We start from the raw sequence: 25743 nt of genomic DNA, 5'->3' as shown, positions 1-25743 counted from the left end.
TAGAGACTGATATCATAAAATTAATCTCTGTATGAGAAATAATGAAAAATGCACTAAATCAAATTTCAGGGAAGCTATTTGGTTGCTTTTACTTACTAATCAATTTTTTTAAGGAAATGTTAGAAAAAGGTGATTACCTCATCTATATTAGACATCTATGTGCAGCCTTTTTCCCCCTCACAATTCATCAACATCCCTAAATGCTACTGTAAACTATAAATTATCATATTTGATTTAAATTGAACTGTAATTTCATCCCTTCCTACCAAAGGCACACCTTATCTCATCTAGCTGGTACATAATCTGAATGATCTATTAGAAGTGTAACTAGGAAGAACTAATGCCTATATGTTTTTATACATTTAGCCTTATTTTTTTCATATTTACATCTTTAGGGGAATGGCCAGGGCATAGTAGATGCTCAATAAATAATAATTAAGTTGAGGACCACTAACCTGGAAAGGAAAAGAATTCCCAATTGAGAGAATTGAAGGCAGACTGTGAAACAGATTAAAAGCTGGGAATAGGGAAAAGACTTTATTCTAATTAATCTATAAAATTGCCCAGGTATAGTCAACATCAGTTCAACTGAGGACTTTTTTCAACAAACATTAAAATCCTGAGTTTTATACTATATCAAAAAAAATAGTCCCTTAAAACCAATTGGTTATTATATGTGTTCACTGATTTTAGAGTCTTTTTTCTTTTAATGCAGTTAAGTCCATAAAAAGCATAATTAACATAATCCAGAAGTTATAAAAGTTTGATATTATTATATTGAGTTTTATACCAATCAGGGAAGGCTAATAAACAGTTAAAAAAAAAAAAAGCACTTTTACAACCACTATCAAAGACTAAGATCATGGGAAAATAATAATAGCATATACAATATAATAATATATACTATATGTAATATAGTTACACAATATTACATAAAACAGTACATAATAGGTATATAATAGGTCATTTCAGATTCCTTCTTGTTTTTAAGTAAGAATGTCCAAGATCAAGGGCAACATCTTTAATTACAAAGAATATTATTTTAAAAGCTATTAAAGATGATAAAAATCAAATAGCACGTTAATGAAATGGGAATTTTCATTTAAAGAGTCTACCCTTAGTTCTTTGACTTATTGCCTAACTGAACATTCAAAATTTTATAAGAAGCAGATTTTAAAACCTATACAAAATACAAATTTTATAGGTTAAAAGAGTATAATGAAATTTTTAAAATTCACTAAATGAAACATAGACAAGAAAGCTACTTAAGGATGGCAAAGTAATGAAGAAACCAGTTGGAATCACTTAGTATTTTGGAATTTATTTGATGGCATTTCTAAAATTGGCCAGTTACAAATATCTTAAAATTAGGTGTTTGGGCCATAAAATTAAGATTACACTAATAGCTATCCTAGGAACTTGGTCAGTAAAAATGGCATACTGCTACAATAATCACTTTGGACTATAAGATATACTATGTTTTTAATGTTTATACCCAAATAACTGTGTCCTATAAATAAATATTTATTTTAATCCAAAGGAAAACAAAATAATTTTTCAAAAAGTTAAAGTAAATATGTACTGGGCACTCCAATGGGCACTTAGGATACGAAGATAAACTTGGTTCCCAGCCCTCAAGGAGTGTGAGGTATGATGACACAGCCCTGTAAATAGTTACTTTCAATATGACTTACAAAAAATGATAATAGTGTTATGGATATAGATTGTAAGAATCTGAACTGGTAGAATAAGGAAACATTACTTGAGAAAAGGAGTTTTAAAGAATTCTTAAATTGTTTTTCTATGACGAGAGTTACTAATTTCTAATATAAATTACATTCTACCTGTGAGAGAAAAAAGAACAGGCTACTAAATAGTCTTCTTTAAATTGTATAAATTTGCTCTACAGTATGTAATGATCTCCTGCTAATTTGTGATTTCTTCAATTTCCTTTGGGAAACACTATTTTATAACTCAGCAGTTGTCAGCAAATCACATTTAATATTTATCTTTAATTTCCAACCTATTCAAATTCACTACACTGTTAAGCAATTCCCTTCTTCCATTGTCTTTATAATAAGATCCCAAATTGTTTTACATTATTCCAATGTTAGTCCTTGAATATTTATTCCCATCCAAAGCAAAGAAAAGGCACCAGCAGCACTGTATAAGGTTCTTCTTCCTGGTGGTTTTAAATGAACTTTACTTTTTTCATTCTTTCTTACAAACAGCCAGCTGGAAGTATTTTCTCCACCAGAGAACAGTTCAACCTAACCCTGAGCCTAGAAATTCTAATTCTGCAGTTATCCAACATAAATTCAAACTAAATACATCCTTTTCCCTGGGAATTAAGAAAACTTCTATCGTAAGTATAATTCTATTTATAAATGGTAATATTTTAACAATATTAGATATTCTGTAATTTTGTGTTATATCTTAAGCCAAGTATATTAAACTTTGTGCTTCAACATAATGAACAAAATAATCCACTCTATCTGGAAAGATTTAATTGTTGACTCTTCTGTGCCATCAATGAATGACACAGTTATTTCAAGTCCAAAAGACAAATGCACACATATTTAACAATTATAGAATCATTACCATATCTCAGCTGTCCTGGGGTGGGTGGTAGAGCTTCCAATTTTTCTAAAGGGGAAAAAAAGGGTGTGGGGCAAGAATTAGTTACTATAGCAAGATTTTGCAATGAAGAAAATACCAGCAGATTTACAAAGTGGGAGAATATCAAAGTTTATTCATAAATTCTCTTTAGGTTAATAGACCAGTTATCCATACAGAAAATATTAATTGGTATGGATTAAATCACAAGGCAAGCAAACAAAACTGAGCTTAGTCACAAGCCTACCATGGACTCTGTAGCCCTAGGTAAATCGTTTGTTTTTTATTTTTTTTAAAAGTTCTTACATCTATATAATGATCCTGTTTACATTAATTATAGTAGAGGAACACTTCAGAAATATAGATTCTCTTATTTAAGATGGCAACCCTAGATGACTTAAGAAATATATGCACACAAACAAACATCATTGATAGTGGAAAAAAGGAATATTCAAATAGACCTAAATATCCTTTAAAAAGAAGAAAAAAAATTTTTAGAGCAACTATTAATTACAGTGACTTCACTGGATTGTGTTCTGCTCCTTAATCTCCACTGATAACATACTAAAAATTTTTTGAAATCTATATTCCTGGATAATATTCTATACAATAAAATGAAAAAAAAAGTAGGGTATTATTCAAAATCACAAGTAACAATATACTATTTATAATACATGTCATAAACATACAAAGTTTTCTCAAGTAAAGCAGAGTATCTTTAAATGTCATCATTATATCTAAAAATTAATAATTATTACAAGAAGCAACCTATCTAATCTCATAAAAATAACCATCTCACCATTTGTATAAGTACAACAGTTAACTATGGTAAAGAGGTAGAGAATTCTACCTTCTTTATCATCAACCAATCCAACAGAATTAACTGATGACATATAGATAAGAACCCACATAATGGATCACTCTACTCTAAAGATTTAGTACAAACAGATTTTCCAAGGAAACACATTACAAACTGGATATACATCTTCTGAAATATTTATTTATAATTTATGACAACATAAGAACTAAAGAATTTAGTATGAAAGCAAATAAATCTCCATGGATAATCTATATAAAAAAGGAATATGGTCTGTATTTGTGACTGGTATTTTACTTAAAAAGCACATAGTACCATAATGGCTTTACAATAAGAAATATACTAAAACCTAGAGTTTAATCAACTATCATGGTATTCAGAAAGTTCTAAGAACGCAGGTTTAAGTTTTGTTTTTCCTTTTTTAGAGGAGTTAAGAAATGAAGATACACTAATCTTTGTAGAATTTCACATCTGATTAAAATATTCTCCATTCTTTGATTAGCACCATTAACTCAAAATCTACTTTGAAAGCATGCAAATGGTTTTCTAAATTTCTAACTAGGAATACAGGATACCACTATACTCCAGAGAATTTTCTGGTGAAGTAAACATGCAAAAGTGGTTACATACCAGAACTATTTGTTAGTTGCATTACTCTCATCATCACTACAGTTCTGACACTGTGAGGAGAAGTCCTTGTCAGTTGACTGGAACATCTTGAAATACCTAAAAATTCAACAAGCAGGACCTTCCCAATAGAATGAGAGTATACACAGTCCTTGCTTTTTACTTCTTCAAATTCCCAACACATTGAGCAAAGTATTAAAGATATTCTATAATGCCTAAGAAGAAAGGATAAGGGCTAGGCAAATGGAAAATGTGTAGTAGTAAAGAGGGAAAAAAAAAATCACATAATGTAATCAATATTCCTAATCTTTCTTTCCTACTACACATAAAGATTAAAAGTTAAAGGCAATGAAAAAATGTCAAGAGAAAAAAATACAAAATAAAGGAGTTAGAGCAGGGAGGAAAACCTCTGGCACAGAGATGAAAGTAAAATCAAAGCACAGATTCTGCCTCCTGCTTCACAAAGAACCTAAGGAGTTATAAGAGGAATCATGAAAGGAACATTTCCTAGAAAGTGGAAATTTTATTGGAAAGTGTCCATCAAAATGTTTTAAATCAGAAGTTATTTTTTTATTATATTAACTGAATTAAAACAAACACATCAGAAGTAAAAAAAAAAAAATAGCTGCACAATATACAATAGAACTTGAAACTAAGTCCAAGGTTTCAGCAATCTATACAGGTTTTAAAATGCAATTGTTGCTAATATAACATCCCTGGAAACAGTCACAATAAACCCCAGAAGCTTTATTTCCTCACATATATATCTTGACTTTAATAATTTTCTTTTGACACATTGTACACTACCTACACTTGTATTAGAAATGTGTTCTACTCTAATGTTTTCTTAATTAGATTATGGAGTTAAAAAAAAAACAAACCACCAGTTCTTTTCATTACTCTGTGTGTGTGTGTGTGTGTGTGCGCGCGCGCGCGCGCATGTGTGCACACACATTATACATACATCATAATTTTTCCTTTCCTGGATACTTTTAAATAATGAGATAACCATTAAGATTATATTTTACCACACCATATTTGCCACAATATTTCCAATAATGGATGAGTAATCTCTTATTAGACCAATTCTTCTGCTTAGAACAACTATAAACAAAAATATAATAAATAAATACCTGAAAGCACTGGAAAATGACAAAAAGCTGGTTGATTCTAGAAGGGAATCAACATTTAGAAGAAGAAATGGTACCCAATGAGTTTGTTTACCTGTTTGTTGAAGTTTTTAGCCTGAAGGAAGGCCCCAATTACAACATAAAAAGCAACTAAAGCTCTGGTAAGAACTCTTCATTCTGTGTGAAGAACCAGAGGACAGGTTGCCAGGTAATCAAAGCAACTAGAAAGTGAAAGAAGAATCCTGGAAAGGATAAAGTCAGAAAGGAGTAGCTCTAAATACCGTGTATATATTCCGTTCAAATCTATAGCTGACTTGTAAACCACACATGTAGAGAGCAAACTCCAAAAATACCAGCTAAGGGTAAAATAAATGAATATTTGAGGGCACCCCAAGAGAGAGTTTGCAGTTTCAGCCTAACAATTAATTGCCTGCTAAAACAAACAAACAAAAATCAATACTTTTCAGAAGAATAAAACAAAATCCAGAGCCTCAACAACATAACTAGGATACAATCCAAAACTACTTCATAAACAAAAAGGAAACTGTGACTCATTTTTAAGAAAAAGACAAGAGACAGACACCAATCCCAAAGTGACTCAAATGTTAGAATTAGACAAAAATTTTAAAGGAGCAATTAAAATTATATTCAAAGTATAAATGAAAATATGCTTAAATGAATGACAAGATAGGAAATCTCAGCAGAGAACCAGGAAATATTAAAAAGGACCATTAAGAAGTTCTAGAACTAAAAAATACATTATCTGAAATAATAAAATTAATGGGACAGGATTAAAAGCAGAATGAGGGTGACAGAAGAAAGAGTTAGTGAACGTAACAAATCAATAAAAATTACTCAGTCTGAACAACAGATAGTAAAAGAATTGAAAAATAATAGACTGTGGCTAAATATCAATAGGTCTAATAGATATAAAACTAGAGTTATAGAAGGCAAGGAGAGAAAATAGGAACAAAAAATTTTTGAATAAATAAGTGGCTAAAAATTTCTCAAATTTGATGGAAGACAAATATTTCAAGATATTCACGAAGTTCAGTAGACTCCTGAACTTCAAGATCAATATAAAGAAAATTAATCATAAAGAAAAAAATCTTAAAAGCAGTCAGAAAAAAAGGGCATATTAAATGCAAAAAAAACCCCAAATGCGTGAATATGCAGAAAGAAAAAAGAGGTTTTCAGTTCACTATTCTATATCCAGAAAAATTATCCTTCAAGAATGAAGGCAAAATGAATTTCAAGTAAGTTAAAATGCACACTGTAATCCCTATAACAAGCACATATACAGATAAAATGCAAAGAAAATATAGTTAAAAACCTAATAAATGACTTGAAGAAGAATTCTAAAAAATATTTAATTAAGCTTAAAGAATGAAGGAAAGGAGAAGAGAGAAACAAGAAAGTCAAACAAAAACCAAATAGTCAAATACTAAACTTACATCCAGCCATATCGATAACTGTATTCAATGTTAATGGATTGAAAACTCCAATTAAAAGGCAGAGATTGTCAAAATGAATGAAAAAGCAAGATACAACTATATGATATCCACAAAATTACACTTTAATAGGTTGAAAGTAAATGAATGGTTAAAAAAATATATATATATATGTATATATATATATACACACACAAACACTACACAAAGTATAAGCTTATAAAGGCTGGGGTGGCTATACTAACATCAGATAAAGTAGAATTAAAGAGTATTACCAGAAATAAAGAGGTGCATGGCAAAATGATAAAAGGGTCAATGCATCAAGAGGCATAACAACTATTTGTTTATGTCTAATAACAGAGCTTCAAAATGTATGATATAAAATCTGACAGAATTAAAGGGCAAAATAAACACTTCTGCAATTATACTTGGAGATATAAAAGCCTCTCCTTCAGTAACTGACATAAAACTAGGCAAAAATATCAGCAAGATACAGATTATCTGTATGCTACCAACCATGCTGATCTGTTGTTCTTTATACAACTATACCCAACAACTGTAGAATAGACATTCAAGTGCAGGTGGTATATTCACATCAAGATAGAACATATGCTGATTTATAAAACATGTATTAATAAATTTATGATTAAAATCATAAAGAATATGTTTTCTGACTAAAATGGAATCAGTAACAATAAGATATCTAGAGAAAACAAATTTGGAAATTACATAACATCTTCTAAATACATGGGCCAAAGAAGAAATCAAAAGGGAAATTAGAAAATATATCAAACTAGGCCAGGAACAATGGCTCATGCCTGTAATCTCGGTACTTTGGGAAGCCTAGGCAGGAGGATTGCTTGAGGGCAAGAGTTCGAGACCAGCCTGGGCAACATAGCAAGACTCTGTCTCTACAAAAAATAAAATTAGCTGGGCATGATGGCATGCACCTGTAATCTCAGCTGACTAGGAGGCTGAGGGAGGAGGATTGCTTGAGCCCAGGAGTTCAAGGTTGCAGTGAGCTATGATGATGCCACTGCACTCTAGCCCAGGCAACAGAGCAAGACCCTGCCCTAAAAAAAAAAAAAAAAAAAAAAAGAAGAAAAAAAAAAATTCAAACTGAATAAAAATAAAAATACAATACATGAAAGTTTGTGGAATGCAGTTAAATGAATGCTTAGAGGGAAATTTATAGTTTGAAATACTTATATTAAAAAGAAGAAAGGTCTAAAACAAATGATCTATGATTCTATCTTAATAAGCTAAATAAAGAGTAAAGTAAATATAAAGTAAGTAGTAGAAAGAAGGAAATAATAAAGAAAAGAGCTGAAATCAATAAAATAGAAAGCAAAAATAAGGAAAGAAGCAAAGTTAATTCTTTGAAAACAGGTCAACAAAATTAATAAGCCCCTAGCTATGCTGATCAAGAAAGTGAGGGAAAACACCAATTGCTAATATTAGGAATAAAAGGGGCGACATTGCTACAGATTCTACAGACATTAAAAGAGAATATTATGAATAACGTTATGCTAACAAATTCAACAACTTAGAAGAAATGGAAAAACTCCTTGAAAAATACAATTTACCAAAACTGACATAAGATTACACAAAAAAATCTGAATAGCTCTAATAAAATTGAATTTGTTATCACACACTTCATATGTACACACACACATACACACACACACACACACACCCACACACACCCTCCAAACCCAGATAGCTTCACTGATGAACTTTATGAAAACATTTAAAGAAAAACCAATAATCATACACAAACTTACTAGGTATTCTAAAAAACAGAAGATGATAAAATACTTCCCAACACATTTTATGACAGAGTAATACTAAAACAAAGCTCTTCATGAACACAGCACAAAAATCCTTAATGGAATAAATGTTCTGCTTTCCTAAAGTATGTGTTTATTCATAACAGTAGCAAAAATAACTAACATCTAAACTTTCTTACACCCCTTTCTTAGATAGTTCTCACTGAAGGAAAGCTGCTTTTAATTCTATATTTAGAAATACATAGGGTAGGAAAATTATCTACAAGAATCTATGAGATAATATTTATATATAGGATTTCTTTCCTTTAGGTTTTACATTTTAAAGTCTTTGTTAGAGGATAAATAAGGCAATTGCTACAAACTGCTAATTTATATTGTATTAAATCAAATGAAAATTATTTGAAATGAGACTTTCTCCTATCTGTTCTTGAGAATTTAAACACAATTTATTATATTGTAAATACTCTATTCATCACAAATCTTGAAAACATAAGAAAAATGCTTTGCATGTTTAAATATAAGATTTTTCAACATTTTGTTTTGCTTCTGTAATCCAGGAATATTAGAGAAAACAATTTAAAATATTTAAAGTGAATTTACATTTTTTATTTAAAAAACTCTAATTTCTTAGAATGTACAAAGAATGAGGTATTCCAGTTAGTTTTCTAAATCATAAAGCAACCAGAAAACTGTCATAGCTTGTAAAGTACTATTACTACCTAAGTAAAGTAATATTAAATTTTGAAGAAAGAATATTTCCTTGATGATTTGGACTACTATTGTGCATCAGAATCATTTTAAAGCTCAATTATCATTTATTTAGGAGATAAAAACTTAAGGGCATATAAAAAAAGGGTCATATAAAAAAGAAATCAGGCCAGGCCCAGTGGCTCATACGTGTAAGCCTAGCACTCTGGGAATCACTTGTGGTCAGGAATTTGAGACAAGCCTGAACAAGAGCGAGAGTCAGTCTCTACCAAAAATAGAAAAAATTAACAGGTGGTGTGCACCTGTAGTTCCAGCTGCTTGGGAGGCTGAGGCAGAAGGATTCCTTGAGCCCAGGAGTTTGAGGTTGCAGTGAGCTATGATGATGATGACGCCATTGCATTCTATCCTGGCAACAGAGCGAGACTCTTGTCTCGGAAAAAAAAAAAAAAAAAAAAATCAGAAGCGGTTTGGAAGAGAACATAAATTAAGGCTTTTTCCCCTCCTGTTTCAGGAATAAAAATGTATGTAATCCACCTAATTTTTATATTTTTGTATTTTATTATATAAGTATAAATATTTAAGTTTTAAAAAAAGGAAAAAAATCAGATTAGAAAGAAAAAGACAAAAAGATGAGAAATAGAACAAGGTAAGAAAAAAAGGTAAGAAAAAAATGCAGATATTTTCAAAAAGAGAAATTAAAGAGATTTAAACTCTTATTAAGACAAGATTTAAAATTTTAAAAAGGGAGCTTCCCAGCCCAGACAAGAAGGAAACTCAGATCTGAGTGAAAGAGTTGCTAGGACATGGGTTTTGTCAGTCCCTCTATTGTGTTTATTTTGTTGATTATTTTATTGGTCTAAACTTGACACCTTTGGAGCAAACTCAGTTCTGCACAAAGATACACAGCACAGTGCTAAGAACCGTGAGAAAAACCAGTGAAGAGAAATCATCTCCACCTGTGCCAGAGATTCCCAGGTTTTGCTGTAGGACACAGGACTAAATGTTTCTGTACCTTTGGTCATGTTCTATAAGTTCATTTTAAAATAAATTACTGATCCTTCTCCCTTCAACCCTTTTTAACCTAAAGTGGCATCTGGTGGGAGAGGAAATTGGCCAACTGTAGGTTTTAATAAGTTGATTCCTTTTTTCTTTTTTCTGTACTAAAAGGTAAACAAGAATAGTTTTTCTTTTAATTGACACATAACTGTACATATTTATGAAACATGTGATGCTTTGATGTATGCATACGTCAGAGAAGTTTTTTGATTGGTAAGATTAAATAGAAGCTTTTCTAAAGACACAAACTTGGGACAATAATTTTAGAACTGAGCCTACATTACTGCAATGATCATATGAGCTCTGACCATATAAGAACAAACATTTCCATTTTAAAGCTCACATTTGGTTTAATCCTGGGAAATTCCTACTGGGTTTTACAAAAATATATTTTAGGATACTTCATAACTAAAGTGTGACATATATTAAAATATGTATGCTATAAGCATACTGAAATTTACCCATTTATGTTAAAGCTTAGAATAAAACAGAAAACTTTTTTTTTTTTTTGAGACAGAGTCTCACTTTGTTGCCTGGGCAAGAGTGCTGTGGCGTCAGCCTAGCTCACAGCAACCTCAAACTCCTGGGCTCAAGCGATCTTCCTGCCTCAGCCTCCCAAGGAGCTGAGACTATAGGCATGCACCACCAGGCCCGGCTAATTTTTCTATTTTTAGTAGAGGCAGGGTCTTGCTCTTGCTTAGGCTGGTCTCAAACTCCTGACCTCAAGCAGTCCTCCCACCTTGGCCTCCCAGAGTGCTAGGATTGCAGGCCTGAGCCATTGCACCCAGCCCAGAAAATTCTTTTAAATTATACTTTCCAGGAAAATACAACAAGCAAGTTTTAGAATAGAATCTTAGAATCTCTGGGAATAGAACTACCTGCAGCCTAGCCATATAATGCCTTGTGCTAGTTCATATCTGTAGTTGTGGCCTTTTTTTTTTTTTTTTAAAGTTTCAGTAACCTTTATTTATTTACTTATTTTTTAGTTTAGGGACTTACCCATCTTTTTTTGTGTGTGTCTAGATACGTAACAGTTGCATATATTTTGAAGGCAGTTGTAGCCATTTTTAACTGTACTCCTCTCCCTTTGAAGTCTTGCTTGGCCACTCATTTTATTAGGAAATACTATAATACAATTGACACTAAGTACTTGTTATGGGAGTGAAAGAATGCATGAAGTTTGGGGTATGAGACAGGATTACAGATTTCTGTTCTACCGCACTAGCATGGATATAAAGATCTGGGATTATCATTTGTGATATACAGTTTAAGAGCAGCTTGGTGCAACAATAATTAAAATCTTAGTGCCAATCACTACTACAATATTTTGTGAGGGAAAAAAATGTACTACCAGCTTCTTTGAGAATACTGAACAACAGAATTGAAAGTTAAAGAAATTTTCCAGATTTTAACTGACTTTCCACTGGATAATTTACCTATAAGAAACTGAACTAAAAACAATTATGCCTGTAACAAGAATCTACTTGAAGCAGCAAACATCATGTCATAACCCTAGGCTTAGCGTTTACTTTCTGACGAGGGAGATGGAACTTTACAGAAAAACTTGCCAGATATTGAGATACCGTTTCCCTTCTCAAGAGGAACTCAAGCCTCTCTCAACTCCCAGAAAAGATCTGTTATTTTAAAAATTCTCAAATTAAACATACATATGTACACACACACACACAAAGAATCATGTCTGGTCATTAGAGACATAGGTTCTGGTCTTTGCTATAACTGACTTTTGACCTGTGGTCACTCAATTTCTATGAAATTGTTTTCTTATTGGTGAAATAACATTTACCTCACTTGTAATATGTGTTTATATAATACTTAGCTGTATCAGTTTTACAGAATTACAACATATACTACATTTGACTTCTGTTATTTATGACATCTAATAAATCACATTTCCAAATACTACTTTTACCCTTGAAATCAGTTTTAGTTACTGAATCTATGAACAAGATGCAGTAAGAACCAAGAAAGGGATCTAAGATCAACAAAAGATAAGAAGTACAGTTGAGGGTAAAACCCAGGTTTCTTGATTCAAGGAGATAAACCATGTACCTTGCTGTTTGCAAAAACTACTAAAATTCATATAAGTATGTGCCCATAGCAAAGTTAGTGAAACAGACTATCCAAAACAAACATGGTAATATTAAAACATATATCACAGCTACCTCTAACAATGTTAACTGGAGAAGAGAGGAAGTAACATTTGTTTATCTTCTATCTTCTCTCACTATATTTACCTTTTATAACAAACTTCACTAATATTGAATTCAAATTCTTTTTCCAGTAATTTAGGCAAGCGAAATTAAAATTCTGGGAATTTGAGAACTAGAGAGTACACTCAAATACTCATGAATTTGAATAAAATACTTACTTTTAATAAGTCAATAAAACTTTTTCCTTTGACTCTGCTTTTCAGTCAAAACTGATTGTTATAATAGGAACTAACTGCAAATATCTTACATTAAACAAGCCATCTTTATGTATAAGTATTACATATTTATATATTCATAGATATATGAAAAGGATGAGGATATTGAGTTTGGTTTTTTTAACTTAAGAGAAATTTTGAAGTAAAAATTATAAAATAACACTTAAAATACTAAATTCCTTTGGTTCATCTTCAATTATGAAGGTTATACATATGTATTACGTAAAGTTAATGAGATTCATAAAAAGAAAATTAAAATCACCCATTATTTATCAGAAATAAACATTTTGATAGATTAGTCTTCAATCTTTTTTTCTATAGAGATATATATAATTGTATTTTGCCTTTTTCAGAATATTTTGGATATTGTGAAAAATATTGTGAAAAATTGTGAATATTTTCCCACATCATTAATTTTTTTAGGAAATAATTTTATTGGTGAAAATTTATTTCATCATATGATGTATAGTAGTTTAATTCCATATTACTAGACATTTAAACTATATATTTTTTCATATTTTCAAATAACATTAACTTGTACCTAAATCATTTGTGTTCTGTTGAAAGTTCCTTGGGGTAGATTCCAATAAATGGCATTCAACCAAAAAGAAAGAGACAGACAGATATATATTAAAGGATTTTTTAAATTTTGCAAAATTTCTCTCAATGTATGTCACATTATTATCCTGTTGCATTTTTATTTTCTTAATGTTATACTCTATGAAACATATTTTCATGTTTTCAAAATGTAGGCAAAATGTCATCAAAACAAAATCCTTGAATGAAATATTAAAGTCCCAATTGCCAACTTCTTTTATTTGACAAGAATCCAACAGAGAATATATGTAAGATAAGTCTAAGAAGTTCAATATAGTTTTTAACCTGTATATCTCATCTTTACTATATTTCTCTTTAAAAATAACTTTTTTTTATTTAAAAAAAAAAAAACCCCTTTTGGTCCAATATTAACAAGTTTCTAAAACACTTTTTAGGATAAGCTGTACCTGATGAACTTCTTTTTTTAATAAGTTACTCTACTGTCAAATTAAATTTGGTCTAAAGCTGCCTTTGTACATAGGGAACTGCAACTTGGTACTTGTAAACAAACTACAACCTAACTAAGAATGTACTCTTGTAACAGGTAGCTGAGTCTTGACCAATCATAGGCTACAAACTGTTCAGACATGTCTAAATAAGGAAAATACCAAGCTATAAGCAAAAAGGCTACTACTGTATGTCATATCCTTTTTCTGTCTATAAATATTGCCTGCCCACATTGCTGGGTGGACCCCTCTGACCTTTATAGGTTCAGGGTGCTGTTCAATTCATGAGTCATTCCTTTGCACAAATAAACTCTTGTTAAATTTAATTAGTCTATGGTTTTTCTTTTACCAGTTTGGCACCAGAAGTGGGATCTGAAGTACACCTCCAGCAACCCCCAGGCACACCAAATAACCAAGCAAAGAACCCCACCATTATGCCCACTGATCTCTCTGATTTGAGCTCCATAAATTTTTGTTTTGAGCTCTCCGACTTTGAGCATTTTTTGCTAGACTCAGTTCAAGATGGGATTGGACCTGATAATTAACTGGACTGGATCCAGCTGGAGGCCTCCAGGTGGTATTTTTGAAAATAGGTTTCCCTAAATCTAAAGATTCTGGGACACCACCTTTTGAGATACCAGCTAACTTTATGTACAAAAACTATAGGCCCAGAACCTGTATATTTTTGGAAAAATGGGTTAACCTTACTAAGAACAACTTAGAATTACAGTGGCCACAATGGCAAAGTTTTAACCTAGATAAAATTGCTCACTTGTGAGGTGTGTTAAAAAAGAAAGAATCCCAAACACCACAAAAGCAATGGGATGTGTTCTTAATGTAGGTAGAAGCATCTAAAATATTAAATAAATCAAAGATTGCCTCTTTAAGAGGTTTCTTACAAAAAGCAAATAAAAAAAATCTCAAAAGTCTTTTTCACGACTATTCAAAAACTTTAGCCATCTGGACAGGAAATCTCGTTCCATTGGCCAGAAAAATTTGGATCCAGATATTCTTTAATAAATCAGTGAGTTCTGTATTATTATACCTGGCATATGGCTAAAATTTTTTAAATGAAAGCTATAAGATCTATTTTTGTTTATATGTTTATGTATGTCTGTATGTTATATATGTATCATATTTTTGTTTATGATATTGCCAAATTAAATTGTATAAAAATTCTATTAAATTGACTTTAAAAAAGCACTTACATAAATGAAATATTTTCTCAGATAAATAAGAACTAACCCAAATGCTTTTCAAGTTCACGTGACTTGGGTAATCCCTGATAAATAAGAATACTTTGATTAAAGCAGGCATACCTTCAGAGTTGTTAGCATTAAATATAACACAGATGCATGACTTTTCCCACCTGAGTTTACTGGTAAAATGACCTTATGTTATCTCTACATTATAAAATTTGTCAGCAAGAAAAATAACTTAAGACAATGACTAGCTGTTTAATGTCTCATCTTCATGAATAATCCAAGCATAATTATTAAAAACAAGTGAGTGAAGTAGATAAAAGATAAAGTCCCATGTGAAAGATGTCTTCCCTATACCAGAATGTTTAACAGTCTTATCATTAAGAATGGAAAGTTGAGAATGACAAAAATCTGTACAATTTAATTCTCAGGTCTAGTCTAAAAACTTAAGAGGACAAGAGATAAAATTTTGCCCCCTCTACAGTTTCTTATTACAGAGAGACTAAAGATATTTGGAACTGTTAATAAACATTTTCTGTGCCACACTGACAAACTGTGCTATAAGAAAGTACATATGCTTTCAGAAATTATGACTTACAGATTTGCCAATCTTTAGATTGCTGATGTGACAGTTCATAATTGCTTGCCTGCTAGTGTACTCAGGAAATTAAGTTCACTAAAGGTTAAGAATTTTAATATATGTAACTAAAATTATTAGAAATAATATGGGAAACAACTGCATATGCAAGTATACAAGGAAGGTAATACATGCTTTTGGTAAACTATAAAGTATAAGAATGTTTTGTTTTGTTAAGGGAAAAAGAAAGTAATTTTTATTTTAAGGTAGAATTACTGGTTGTTTCAAATGAGAAGCTGAAAAGTATAATACAAAAACTGAATGCATAAGAAAGTTGTACTTTTGTGAAAGATGAATCTTATAAAAAAAATTAAGTGTGATCAAACTGGCTAAGATTAGGAGGGAATTATCTGTAAGTTTTTCCAAAAACTAAACAGTAATATCAAAAGTGTAGTGATACAAAAGTAAAATTTAGTCCCCTGTGTTAAAACAATAAGGTTTTCTTGGAGTACTGGTCTGCTCTTAATAGAAAATTGTGTAAGGTTTATCTTTTAGGTAAATTGGCCTACAAAACAAAGATTCTGTGTTTTACCAAGGAAATTTCCAATGCTTTATGTTGCTTTTATTAGTTTTTTTCATCACTTAAGAAAACTAAGTCTTCTCTGTTAAAAGAGCTAAGGTTTTCTACAACTATGTAACTTTGTATGTTTGCCTTTGAAGTCCTTTAATTATCACTTTGGATAAATGAATGACTATTGTTCAGTGACCTGTGATCCTATTTTCATCAAGTATTTCAAACCTTTGATATTTTTGACACACTTCCCAAAATCAAATTCTTAATGAAGTTTCTTTCTTGACCTCGAATTAACTTTGGGATTTTTCCATACAGGCCCTTTAAACATCTCAAAAGGATACCTCTTGTTATATAAAGAGAGATATTAAACAAATAGGGCTTATTTGATAGATTATATGGGAAGTATTGCCATTATTAAGTAAATAATATAAAACAATAAGTAATATTAAACCTTCTTTGAGTTATATTTGTATGGGTGTGTTATTAATATGTGCCAGAAATTACATGAAATTCATAGCAATCTAATAGTCCTGGTATAATGCTATCGGTCATAGTTCTATTATCCCAAACTGTTGTATGCAACAGAAATAACCAGATTTACTTGTCAATTGTGTCACTACTGTAATGAACTCTCAACAGATCTTTAGCCATGACCATTTTAAGTCTTGTCATTCAAAGATGGTTAACTATTTACTCTGGTACTTTCCTAAGCAAGTATTAAGCCCAAAGTGTTTCATCTTCTAAGGGATTCATGGAAAGGACCCTGAGAAGTACAGATTTCTGATAACTTTAAGATCTTATCATGGGTCTAAGAATTCCCAGAACTCTAATGAAAAAACTGACTGGTTCATAAAACTGCTAACTCAACATCAAGCAGAAGAGGAAATAAATGCTTCGGCAGATTTTCACACTAGGTCAGCCAGTACAGAAACTGTTATGATATACAATTTGAATGAACTCCATAAGAGTGACCCAAGTCAAATTACCTATGATAGCTTACCTATGATAACTTATTTTTTTGTATACTGGTTCCATACACAATAACCTATTTAATAAACAAGTGCCATGCACCTGAGTTAGAAAAATAAAATTGGTATTTAAAAGGGTGTAAATCCAATGTTAAGCATGGATTTGTGGAGAGCCTGGACAGGTTCCTTATCCTTCCTGAGTCCTGAAAGCTGTTATTAAAAGCTCTGCACTCCATGACTCACCATGGAAGAGATAAAATGATCCAAATTATGAGGGGGAAAATTAGTTGAGTGACTATTCTAAGATTGCTAAAGTGGTTTATAACAAATGTTTGGTCTGTCAAACCCATTGTTCTGATCAAACAATAAAAAACCTTAGGTGATACATTTCTAGTACCTGATGGATCACTTGAACACTTAAAGATGAATTTCATTCAATTGCCACCTTTTAATGTATGTTTTCTGATTATATAGAAGCTTTCCCACACAGGAAGGCCAATGCTGTAACAGTAGCTAAAAGGTTATTAGAAATGTAATTTCCTTATGGGGCATTCCTGGAGAAATTCCCAGTGATAGAGGTATACTCATTTCACTGGACAAGTTACAAAACAGTTAAATAAGGTATCACAAACACAATGGCATAAAGCAAAGCTAACTAAATCAAGTAAATTGCCTTGATCAACGGTGTTACTGATTGATGGCAATCAGATCCACTCCCTCAACATATAGTGACCCCTTTTGAAATAGTTACTGGAAGGCCTATGTCTCTGACAAGAGAACCTTATGTATTTCCCACTCTTATAAACCCTGATATGACTCAATATAATCACAAGGCTTTATGTATTATGCCAAAGTGTATTTTCACCAGCTAAAAGAAGTTCTTTGTGATCTACCAACTGATGACAACCATACCTTTCAAGATCTAGAACCTGGAAATTGGATCTTTTGGAAAAAACACCATAGAAAGACCACCCCTGAACTCCATTGGAAGGGATGATTTTGAGTTCTTCTCTGCAGCAAAACTTCAGGGCCCAGAGTCTTGGATCCACATCTCTTAACTCAAGAGTGCCCCTCTAGACTCTTGAGACTGTATACTCATCAGAGACCTCAAAGTAAAGCTGACTAGGAAAGTTTTATTCTCCCCCAGAAACAGATGGCATCCTAAATAAAAACAACTTTTCCAAGATCACATATGAAGACTTCTCTGTCACCATGAAATTTTTTATTGTATTTTCTTTTATTTTTTATGAAAGGGGGAGGTTGTGAGGAGGGATGTTCAGTTTCCTTGCTTTTTTTTTTTTTTTAATTGAGACAGAGTCTCATTCTGTTACCCTGAGGGGAGTGCAGTAGTGTCATTGTAGCTCACTGCACCCTCCAATTCCTGGGCTCAAGCTATCCTTCTGCCTCAGCCTCCTGAGTAGCAGGGTAGCAGGGACTACAGGCGTGTACCACAATGCTGGGCTGTTTTTTTTTTTTTTTTTCTTTTATGGTAGAGATGGGATCTCACTCTTGCTCAGGCTAGTCTCAAACTCCTGAGCTCAAGCAATCCTCCCACCTCAGTCTCCCAGAGTACTAGGATTACAAGTGTGAACCACTGCACTCAGCCACCATGAAATTTTTGTCCCCTTTCCTCTTTTGCCTCTGTTCCTTTTCTGCTTATATATGCCAAGATAATGTAATAATTAAGATTTCATAATACAATAATTAAGAGTATGCAATAATTAAGATAATGCAGGAAGCTTAGTTGAATGTAGGATATGTCATGGTACTAACAATAGGCAAAACCTACAGAGAAAGTTTTGCAGTTAAATTAGGCCAGAAATTGCATAAGAAAACCAAAGGAAAGATAATTGAACAGATTATAGATATGTTTATAAGCTTTATCCCTTAATTGTAGAAAGCCTCCAACCATTAGCCTCCATGATTCAATAATGGAGTCTTAGATAAATATTACTAGTCCTTCCCTAATAGTGACCCCCGCTAACATACAAGGCATCCCTCAGGAAGCTATCTGTTGTGCCCCTCCAGGATATATTTTTATCTGTGGAAGATTTAAGAATCAACCATACATATGAGTAACTCCATATATCAATCAGTGGAAAATAAGGGGGCAATGTGGAATATTGATTCTAACGGTACCACTGTCACTCCATAACCAATTGGAAACTAAACATTGGTCTACACCTCTTAATTTGCAGGAGGAAAAAGGAATTTTTCAGTAGGTGTGAATCCCTCTAAATGGGCATCTTTTGGTAAAATGCTCCATCCCTGGCTTGACATAAATGTAAATGAGGTGATGATTAAAAATCTGTCTCAAACATTAGCTACTACAGCTCATTCTACTGCAAAGACAATAGTTGCTCAACAAATTTCTTTAAATTCTCTTTTTAAAACTGCTTCCGATAACATGATTGCTGCAGACTATCTGTTGGCTGAACAGGTAAGAGTGTGTGCAATAGTCAACACCTCCTGCTGCACTTGGATAAATATATCTGATAACGTAAAAAATCAGTTGCCAGAAACCAACAAACAAGCTACTTGGTTAAAACAAGGAGATTCCTCTTCTGGATCATTTTGATATATTTGATTTTGATTGGTTCAATTCATGGAAGCTCCTGTTAAGGAGTATACTTTGGGCCCTTAGTATTATTATTATCCTTCTGATAGCCATCATAATAGTCTCCCTGGTGCACCATACCCTCTCAAGAGTCTTAAATGCTCATATGCAGGCATCCATTATATGCCAAATGGTCTGCAGTTAGAATAATGCAAACACAAGAGAGAACATAAAAATCCCGCTGACCTGACATCAAGAACTGTGAATTCCATACTGAGACCAAAGAAGTCCATTATGATGGTGCCAAAGAGTTGTGCCAATACCCAAAGTTCTGGTCAATCATTCAAAATTGAGAGGCTGACCAAAAGGAGAAAATTGTTAAACTAAAATCTGGCCTAAAGCTACCTCCCTAACTATACAGCAAACTGCAGTCTAACTTGGTATGTAAACACACTGCAACCTAATTAAGGGTATATTTAGTCTCAGTCAATCATAAAGCTGAACTTTCAGCATATCACAGGCTGTAACTGCTCAGGCACATTCAAATAAGGCAAATACCAAGCTATAAGCAAAAAGGCTATTTCTATATGTCACTTCCTTTTTCTGTCTATAAATTCTGTCTGCCCACTTGCTGGGTGGAGCTCTCTGAACCTTTATGGATTTAAGGTGCTGCCTCATTCATGAGTCATTTCTTTACTCAGATAAACTCTGCTAAATTTAATTCGTCTAAAGTTTGTCTTTTAATACTACTGAGAGATCCATCTTAAATTTAAAATCAAAAGATTTTGGTACAAGAAATGTAAGTGAAACACCTATAGTTTCTATATTTTAGTCTCCATTATAAATTTATAAAAGGCAAATCTTAAGCTGTAACCAATGGCTGTTTCTGTATCTCACTTCCATTTTCTGGATGTCATTTTTCTCTTTCCATCCATAAATCTTCTTCAACTATGTGGCAGAGCTGGAGTCTCTCCGAACCTATTCTGGTTTGGGGGCTGCCCAATTTGCAAATCATTCTTCACTTAATTAAACTCTGTTAAATTTAATTTGTTTAAAGTTTTTCTTTTAACGCTGGTATCTAGAGGCAACTAATGAATTCCAGGCTAATGAAGGTCAATGGTATAATAGGTGAGGACAGGAATTGGACAGTAGTAACGATGGGGAAAACTATAGTGTCCAATTAATGATCGCCTTTATAAACTACATTAATATACCAACCCATTAATTGTTTAACTCTGGTTTAATAGTAAATACTAGAGGTACAATAATTTATTTTTCTTATTTGATGTCATAGTGGATTTTTTAGAATAATCAAATATATTGGTTGCTCTTCAAGTCTAACTTAAGTACTTGGAATAATTACATATACTATTTAACACAGAGATTATATTTCTTCTCTTCCTTCATACCTGTGAAAAATGGTCAAAGAAAATAATTACTATATATAATGATGGTCCTTTTTTTTAAGGCTAAGATATTAAAACAATAGGACAACATTTAAAAAACAGATCTTGTTGCTTTTACTTATTAGGTATAGAGACAGTACTATAAAACATTTAGTTTAAAAAATCACATACCTATGTATAATATTGTATATGGAAAGTTTAAAGTAAGCTATAAAAAAATAACTTATCTAGGAACATCATAAATGGTAGATCTGTGAGTATGGCTATACAGGTTCCCAAAAGACATTCATTTTTAAAATAAAATTGCTTAATATCTAGGAAGCAATCTTTCAGTTGATATATTACCTTTTTTCCCTTTCAATCATTCCCCAAATAAGAATTCTTTCATAGAATGGTGAAACTGAAAGGATTCTTAGAAATCATTTGCCGTTAGTTCTCAACATGCAGTGGTCCCTCCCATTAGAAGACACTTAGAAATGCAGGGTCCTTTGGGGATGTGATAATAACCAGGAAATGGTACTAGCATTAGAGATTCTATATGTCCTACAATGTACAAGGGGAGTCTTTCATGATGAAGAATTATCTAGTCCAAATACCAGTAGCACACCCACTGAGAAATACTGACTTAATTCTCCACTTTGAAGATGCAGCCACTTAGAGATGTTAAGTGACTTACTCAAAGACACACAGCTGGGTCCAGAACCCAGCTTCTCATTCATTTGTTCTACTTCTCTTTCAACTCAAATTCCTAATAGAGAAACATGAAAGAATCAGGAATCAATCGCATGAAAATATATATAAAACACTGTCAAAACACTGGCCATGCATTAATATTTGAAAATGAAGCAAAACCGCAATTAACTAAAACACTAATATCTTTTCCAAATTACTTCTTTTTTTCTCCCAAGAATTAATTCCCCTTCAGATAAAACATTTTCAAAAATCCATTTAAGTCAGAAGGGGAGAAAAACAAATGATTCATCGTGGTTACCAAATAAAACATTTTTTGAATGGAGGAATTACATGGTTTCTGCTGGTTTCAGAACAACTGCATACTCTACAGTCTAGGGCTGATCTACTGTTGACCCTGAAGAAATCTGTAGTGAAAAAGAGCACTGAATTAAAAATCCAAAGGACTTGACATGAAATTTCTACTCTTATATGTAACTAATTGCCAAATCTTGAACAGGTCACAAACCCTTTATGTCTCAGTTCTATGTTACACAAAATGAGGGGTTCAATTCTTGGAGATCCCTTCAAGCTCTAAGGTTCTATGCTATATTTCTTCCTTATTGTACATGAGTAGATTTCTAAAAATAGAGAAGTACTACCTAAACATTCATAAAGAAGCATACTATAATAAGTAGAGATATAACTAAAGACTGAGTCTCAAAATGTGAGAACTCTGACAGGTAAGTCCTACTTCTAGTTTAGTTATCATTCAGCAGCACCTTATCTCCTAGTGATATCACTTGCCCTCCTGTGCAGAATAAGTATCATTTATTTTTCCCTACATTGTCCTAAAAATGAGGGTTAACTAAAACATTTTCAGAATAAGATAAAGTAAAATTTTATTCTTCAAAAAAGGTTTCCATTAATGTTTAATTTCTACATACAAACTGAGATTTAAAATTTTTAACCTTAGAATTACATTAGAACTGGCAAAGTATACTAGGGAATTTGTGCAGACCATGTACTAATATGTCAATATATACGTGTGTGTATGTATATGTAAACATACGATGCCACTGCATTTCTCTGAAGTTCCTACAGCTTAGTTTTTGCTCTTGATACCATATATACAGTTCAAGTTCTATTTAACTCTCACACTTGCAAAATTTCAATTGGTCCATGAAATATTTCAGATTCCTTTTCATACACTGTGTTATACTTCTTAGGCAATGTATTAAATATACTAATCAGAAATAAATAAAATAGGGACAGGGAGATATTTATTTTAATCTTTCTCCCTCCCTCTGTCCTCCCCACCCTTTCCTACCATTCTCTCTCTCCCTCCACCCCTTACAATTCTACCACCACCAGGCTATGCAACCTGAGTTAGATATGAAGCTGTATGGAGGTTGAATGTAAAAAATTTTCATGAATGGCCTTAAAATGAACTTACAGAAGGCTTTCAAACTATTCAAGAATGTATTTTTAAAATACTGAATGTTTCCTGAAGTTCAATTACTTAAATACAGTTTCTCTTTGCAATATTCTGAAGATTTCCCTGTGTGGTCTTTCTATCCTACTCATTCATCCTAAAGAAATTCATAGCCTTTGTTGCTTCTTATGCTTCAGTTGCTATGGTTATTTCAACAATTTTTAAAATACACTATTTAAATTTAATTAAATATAAATGATTTTGTCTTTTCTTAAGGTCATAAATTTAATCATTCAGTTAGTTAAGCATGCAATTATTGTTCCATCATATAGACAGTCTAAAACACTAACATACAAAAAACAAAAAGTTAAAGAAAGCATTTATTTCAAACAAGCAAGAAGTTCCATCAAATAGATGCTTTACTATTTGCAATAAACATGTGACAAACAATCAACACTGTAAGATTGTACTATACCAAAACTATCAGGGGTTTCTGCTGATGATACCTCCTTCGCACGCTTCACAATGGCAATCTCAGGTTTGGGATATCTGCATGCTAAAAATATTTTAAAGTCAAAATGTATTAAAGCACTAAAGTAAATAAAACATGTATAAATTAAAAAATGTACATGAAACCTAGAAGTGCCACATGCTGGTATATAGGCAGTCCTGCTTTTGCACAGTAGAGTGGGGCCGTAAAACTAATAATACAAGCTTAACTGTGCAAAGTGGTTTTAATAACCAATGGGAAAAATTAACAATTATTTGTGACCTTTAAAAAATTTATCAAAATATTATAAACTCTCTTACTGACAGGTATAAATGTAAAGGGAAATTCTGAAAATAGTAAAACTGTTTAGTATATTGTAATTTAAAATAGTGGAACTGATAATTAAAAGTGTTTTGTTTCTTTGAAAAAAATTTTATCAAAAGTAGTTTAAACAGTGCTAGTCCTCTTCTTCTCATATAACTTCTTATCATATAATATGGAGGCAAGCTTCTTTCCTACACCTTGGTGAATTGTCATACTCCTTTCTAAGTCTGGATTATCTTACATTTTATCCTTTGCATTTTTAATGTCACGAAATATCTCCAAGACCTCCTTGGAGAGATACGAACTCTACGCCAGGGTCACTTCCTCTGGAACATCTTCATCTTTTCATTACAACCTCCTCACTCTCCTCATTTATGTCCATAAGTTCATCTTTCCTAAGCTCCTCTGGCTGCATATCTGGTCTCTCAAATGGCAGCAGTTCAATGGCAGTGTCCACATTCCCATAGTCAGCTATTTCTTCTATATACCATTTATGTTTGATAGGAATTTCACTTCAGCATAATTGCTTTTTGTTTCTTGGCTGCATTTCCATCTTTTTTGGTCAATTCCCTTTTGGTTATTCATTTTTGTAAAACATCACATGGGTTTAACACTGGGCGACAAGAAGGAAATACAACTACAGGCTTTGTTGTCTGTGTGTGAACTAAATAACAGATGCACAGTGACCAATTACTGAGGGACTGTGAAAGAAGTGATGTGATTGGTCATGATCACTATGTAAATCTGTTTTTACACAGTGATTTGTGTACTGAGGAGCTAGCAGCAAAGTTTGTACTTTACATAATAATATACTGTGGTAAGTGAAATTTGAACCAAGTTGTTGGGGATCGGTGGGTGTTACTTAACTAAAACATTTTTACTGAGATTCATACATATGGGAATCATGCAAAGCAAGGACTGCCTATAATAATAAAAAATGAATTGTTTAATCATATGAATCCAGAAATGTAATAGGTCATTAAAATTTAATATATACTATTTTTTTGACATGTATAATACAAATTACTGGAAAACAAAAGGGAAGATTTTTTCCTTAGAAGTTAAATGTTTTCTACTTAAAAACCTTGAATTTATTATCATTCAACTATCAGCTAAAGAGTAGCTAATCTATAATGAGCAGGGTTCAATGATTAAATTTTGTGTTTAAAAATTAAAAAAACTTTACCATAAATCAACTAGTTTTTTTTAATTTGCCTTTGCATTCATTGCTGAAGAAAAAAAAACTTCTTAACATGTATAATACAAATTACTGGAAAACAAAGGGGAAGATTTTTTCCTTAGAAGTTAAATGTTTTCTACTTAAAAACCTTGAATTTATTATCATTCAACTATCAGCTAAAGAGTAGCTAATCTATAATGAGCAGGGTTCAATGATTAAATTTTGTGTTTAAAAATTAAAAAAACTTTACCATAAATCAACTAGTTTTTTTTAATTTGCCTTTGCATTCATTGCTGAAGAAAAAAAACTTCTTAAAGTTTATTTTTGAAAAATTTGCAGAAAATAGTCCCTGATCTCAAAAGGTTACATGGAATCAGTAGTAGGATGTACAAATAGACATGAAATGATCAGAGAACAGTACAAGTTTCCAGAAGGTAGAAATTTTATCCCTAAGAAGAGATAGCCTCCAAGAAGAGGTAAGATTTGGCCTTAAAACACTGCAGGATTTTAAAAAGTAGAGGGAGGGGAGGTTTCCCTTCTCCTTCCCCTAAAATTCAGTCCAAAAGCCATGAGGTGGGATTGAGTGAGGTCAGCATCTGTGTAGGATGCAGAGGAAGCCAGAGCTCCCAGGAACAAGGTTTCAGAGCTCAAGCAGTGTGAGGGTGTATCCACATGGG

At 32.2% G+C, this 25743-nt stretch overlaps 1 protein-coding gene across 1 annotated transcript in view; it reads right to left on the bottom strand.

Annotated features, from left to right (window-relative positions):
- TMEM65 (transmembrane protein 65) overlaps nt 1–25743 on the bottom strand; it is a 52757-nt gene that overhangs the window by 11543 nt on the left and 15471 nt on the right. The window contains exon 2 of the mRNA XM_069466012.1: nt 2602–2646. Within this exon, the coding sequence (XP_069322113.1) occupies nt 2602–2646 (45 nt within the window). The remainder of the gene's footprint in view (nt 1–2601; nt 2647–25743) is intronic.

Source organism: Eulemur rufifrons, chromosome 3 (genome assembly GCF_041146395.1).
Source record: "Eulemur rufifrons isolate Redbay chromosome 3, OSU_ERuf_1, whole genome shotgun sequence".
Lineage (NCBI taxonomy): Eukaryota > Metazoa > Chordata > Mammalia > Primates > Lemuridae > Eulemur > Eulemur rufifrons.
The sequence above is the reverse complement of the archived record's forward strand: the minus strand, read 5'-3'. Positions and strand labels throughout refer to the sequence as shown.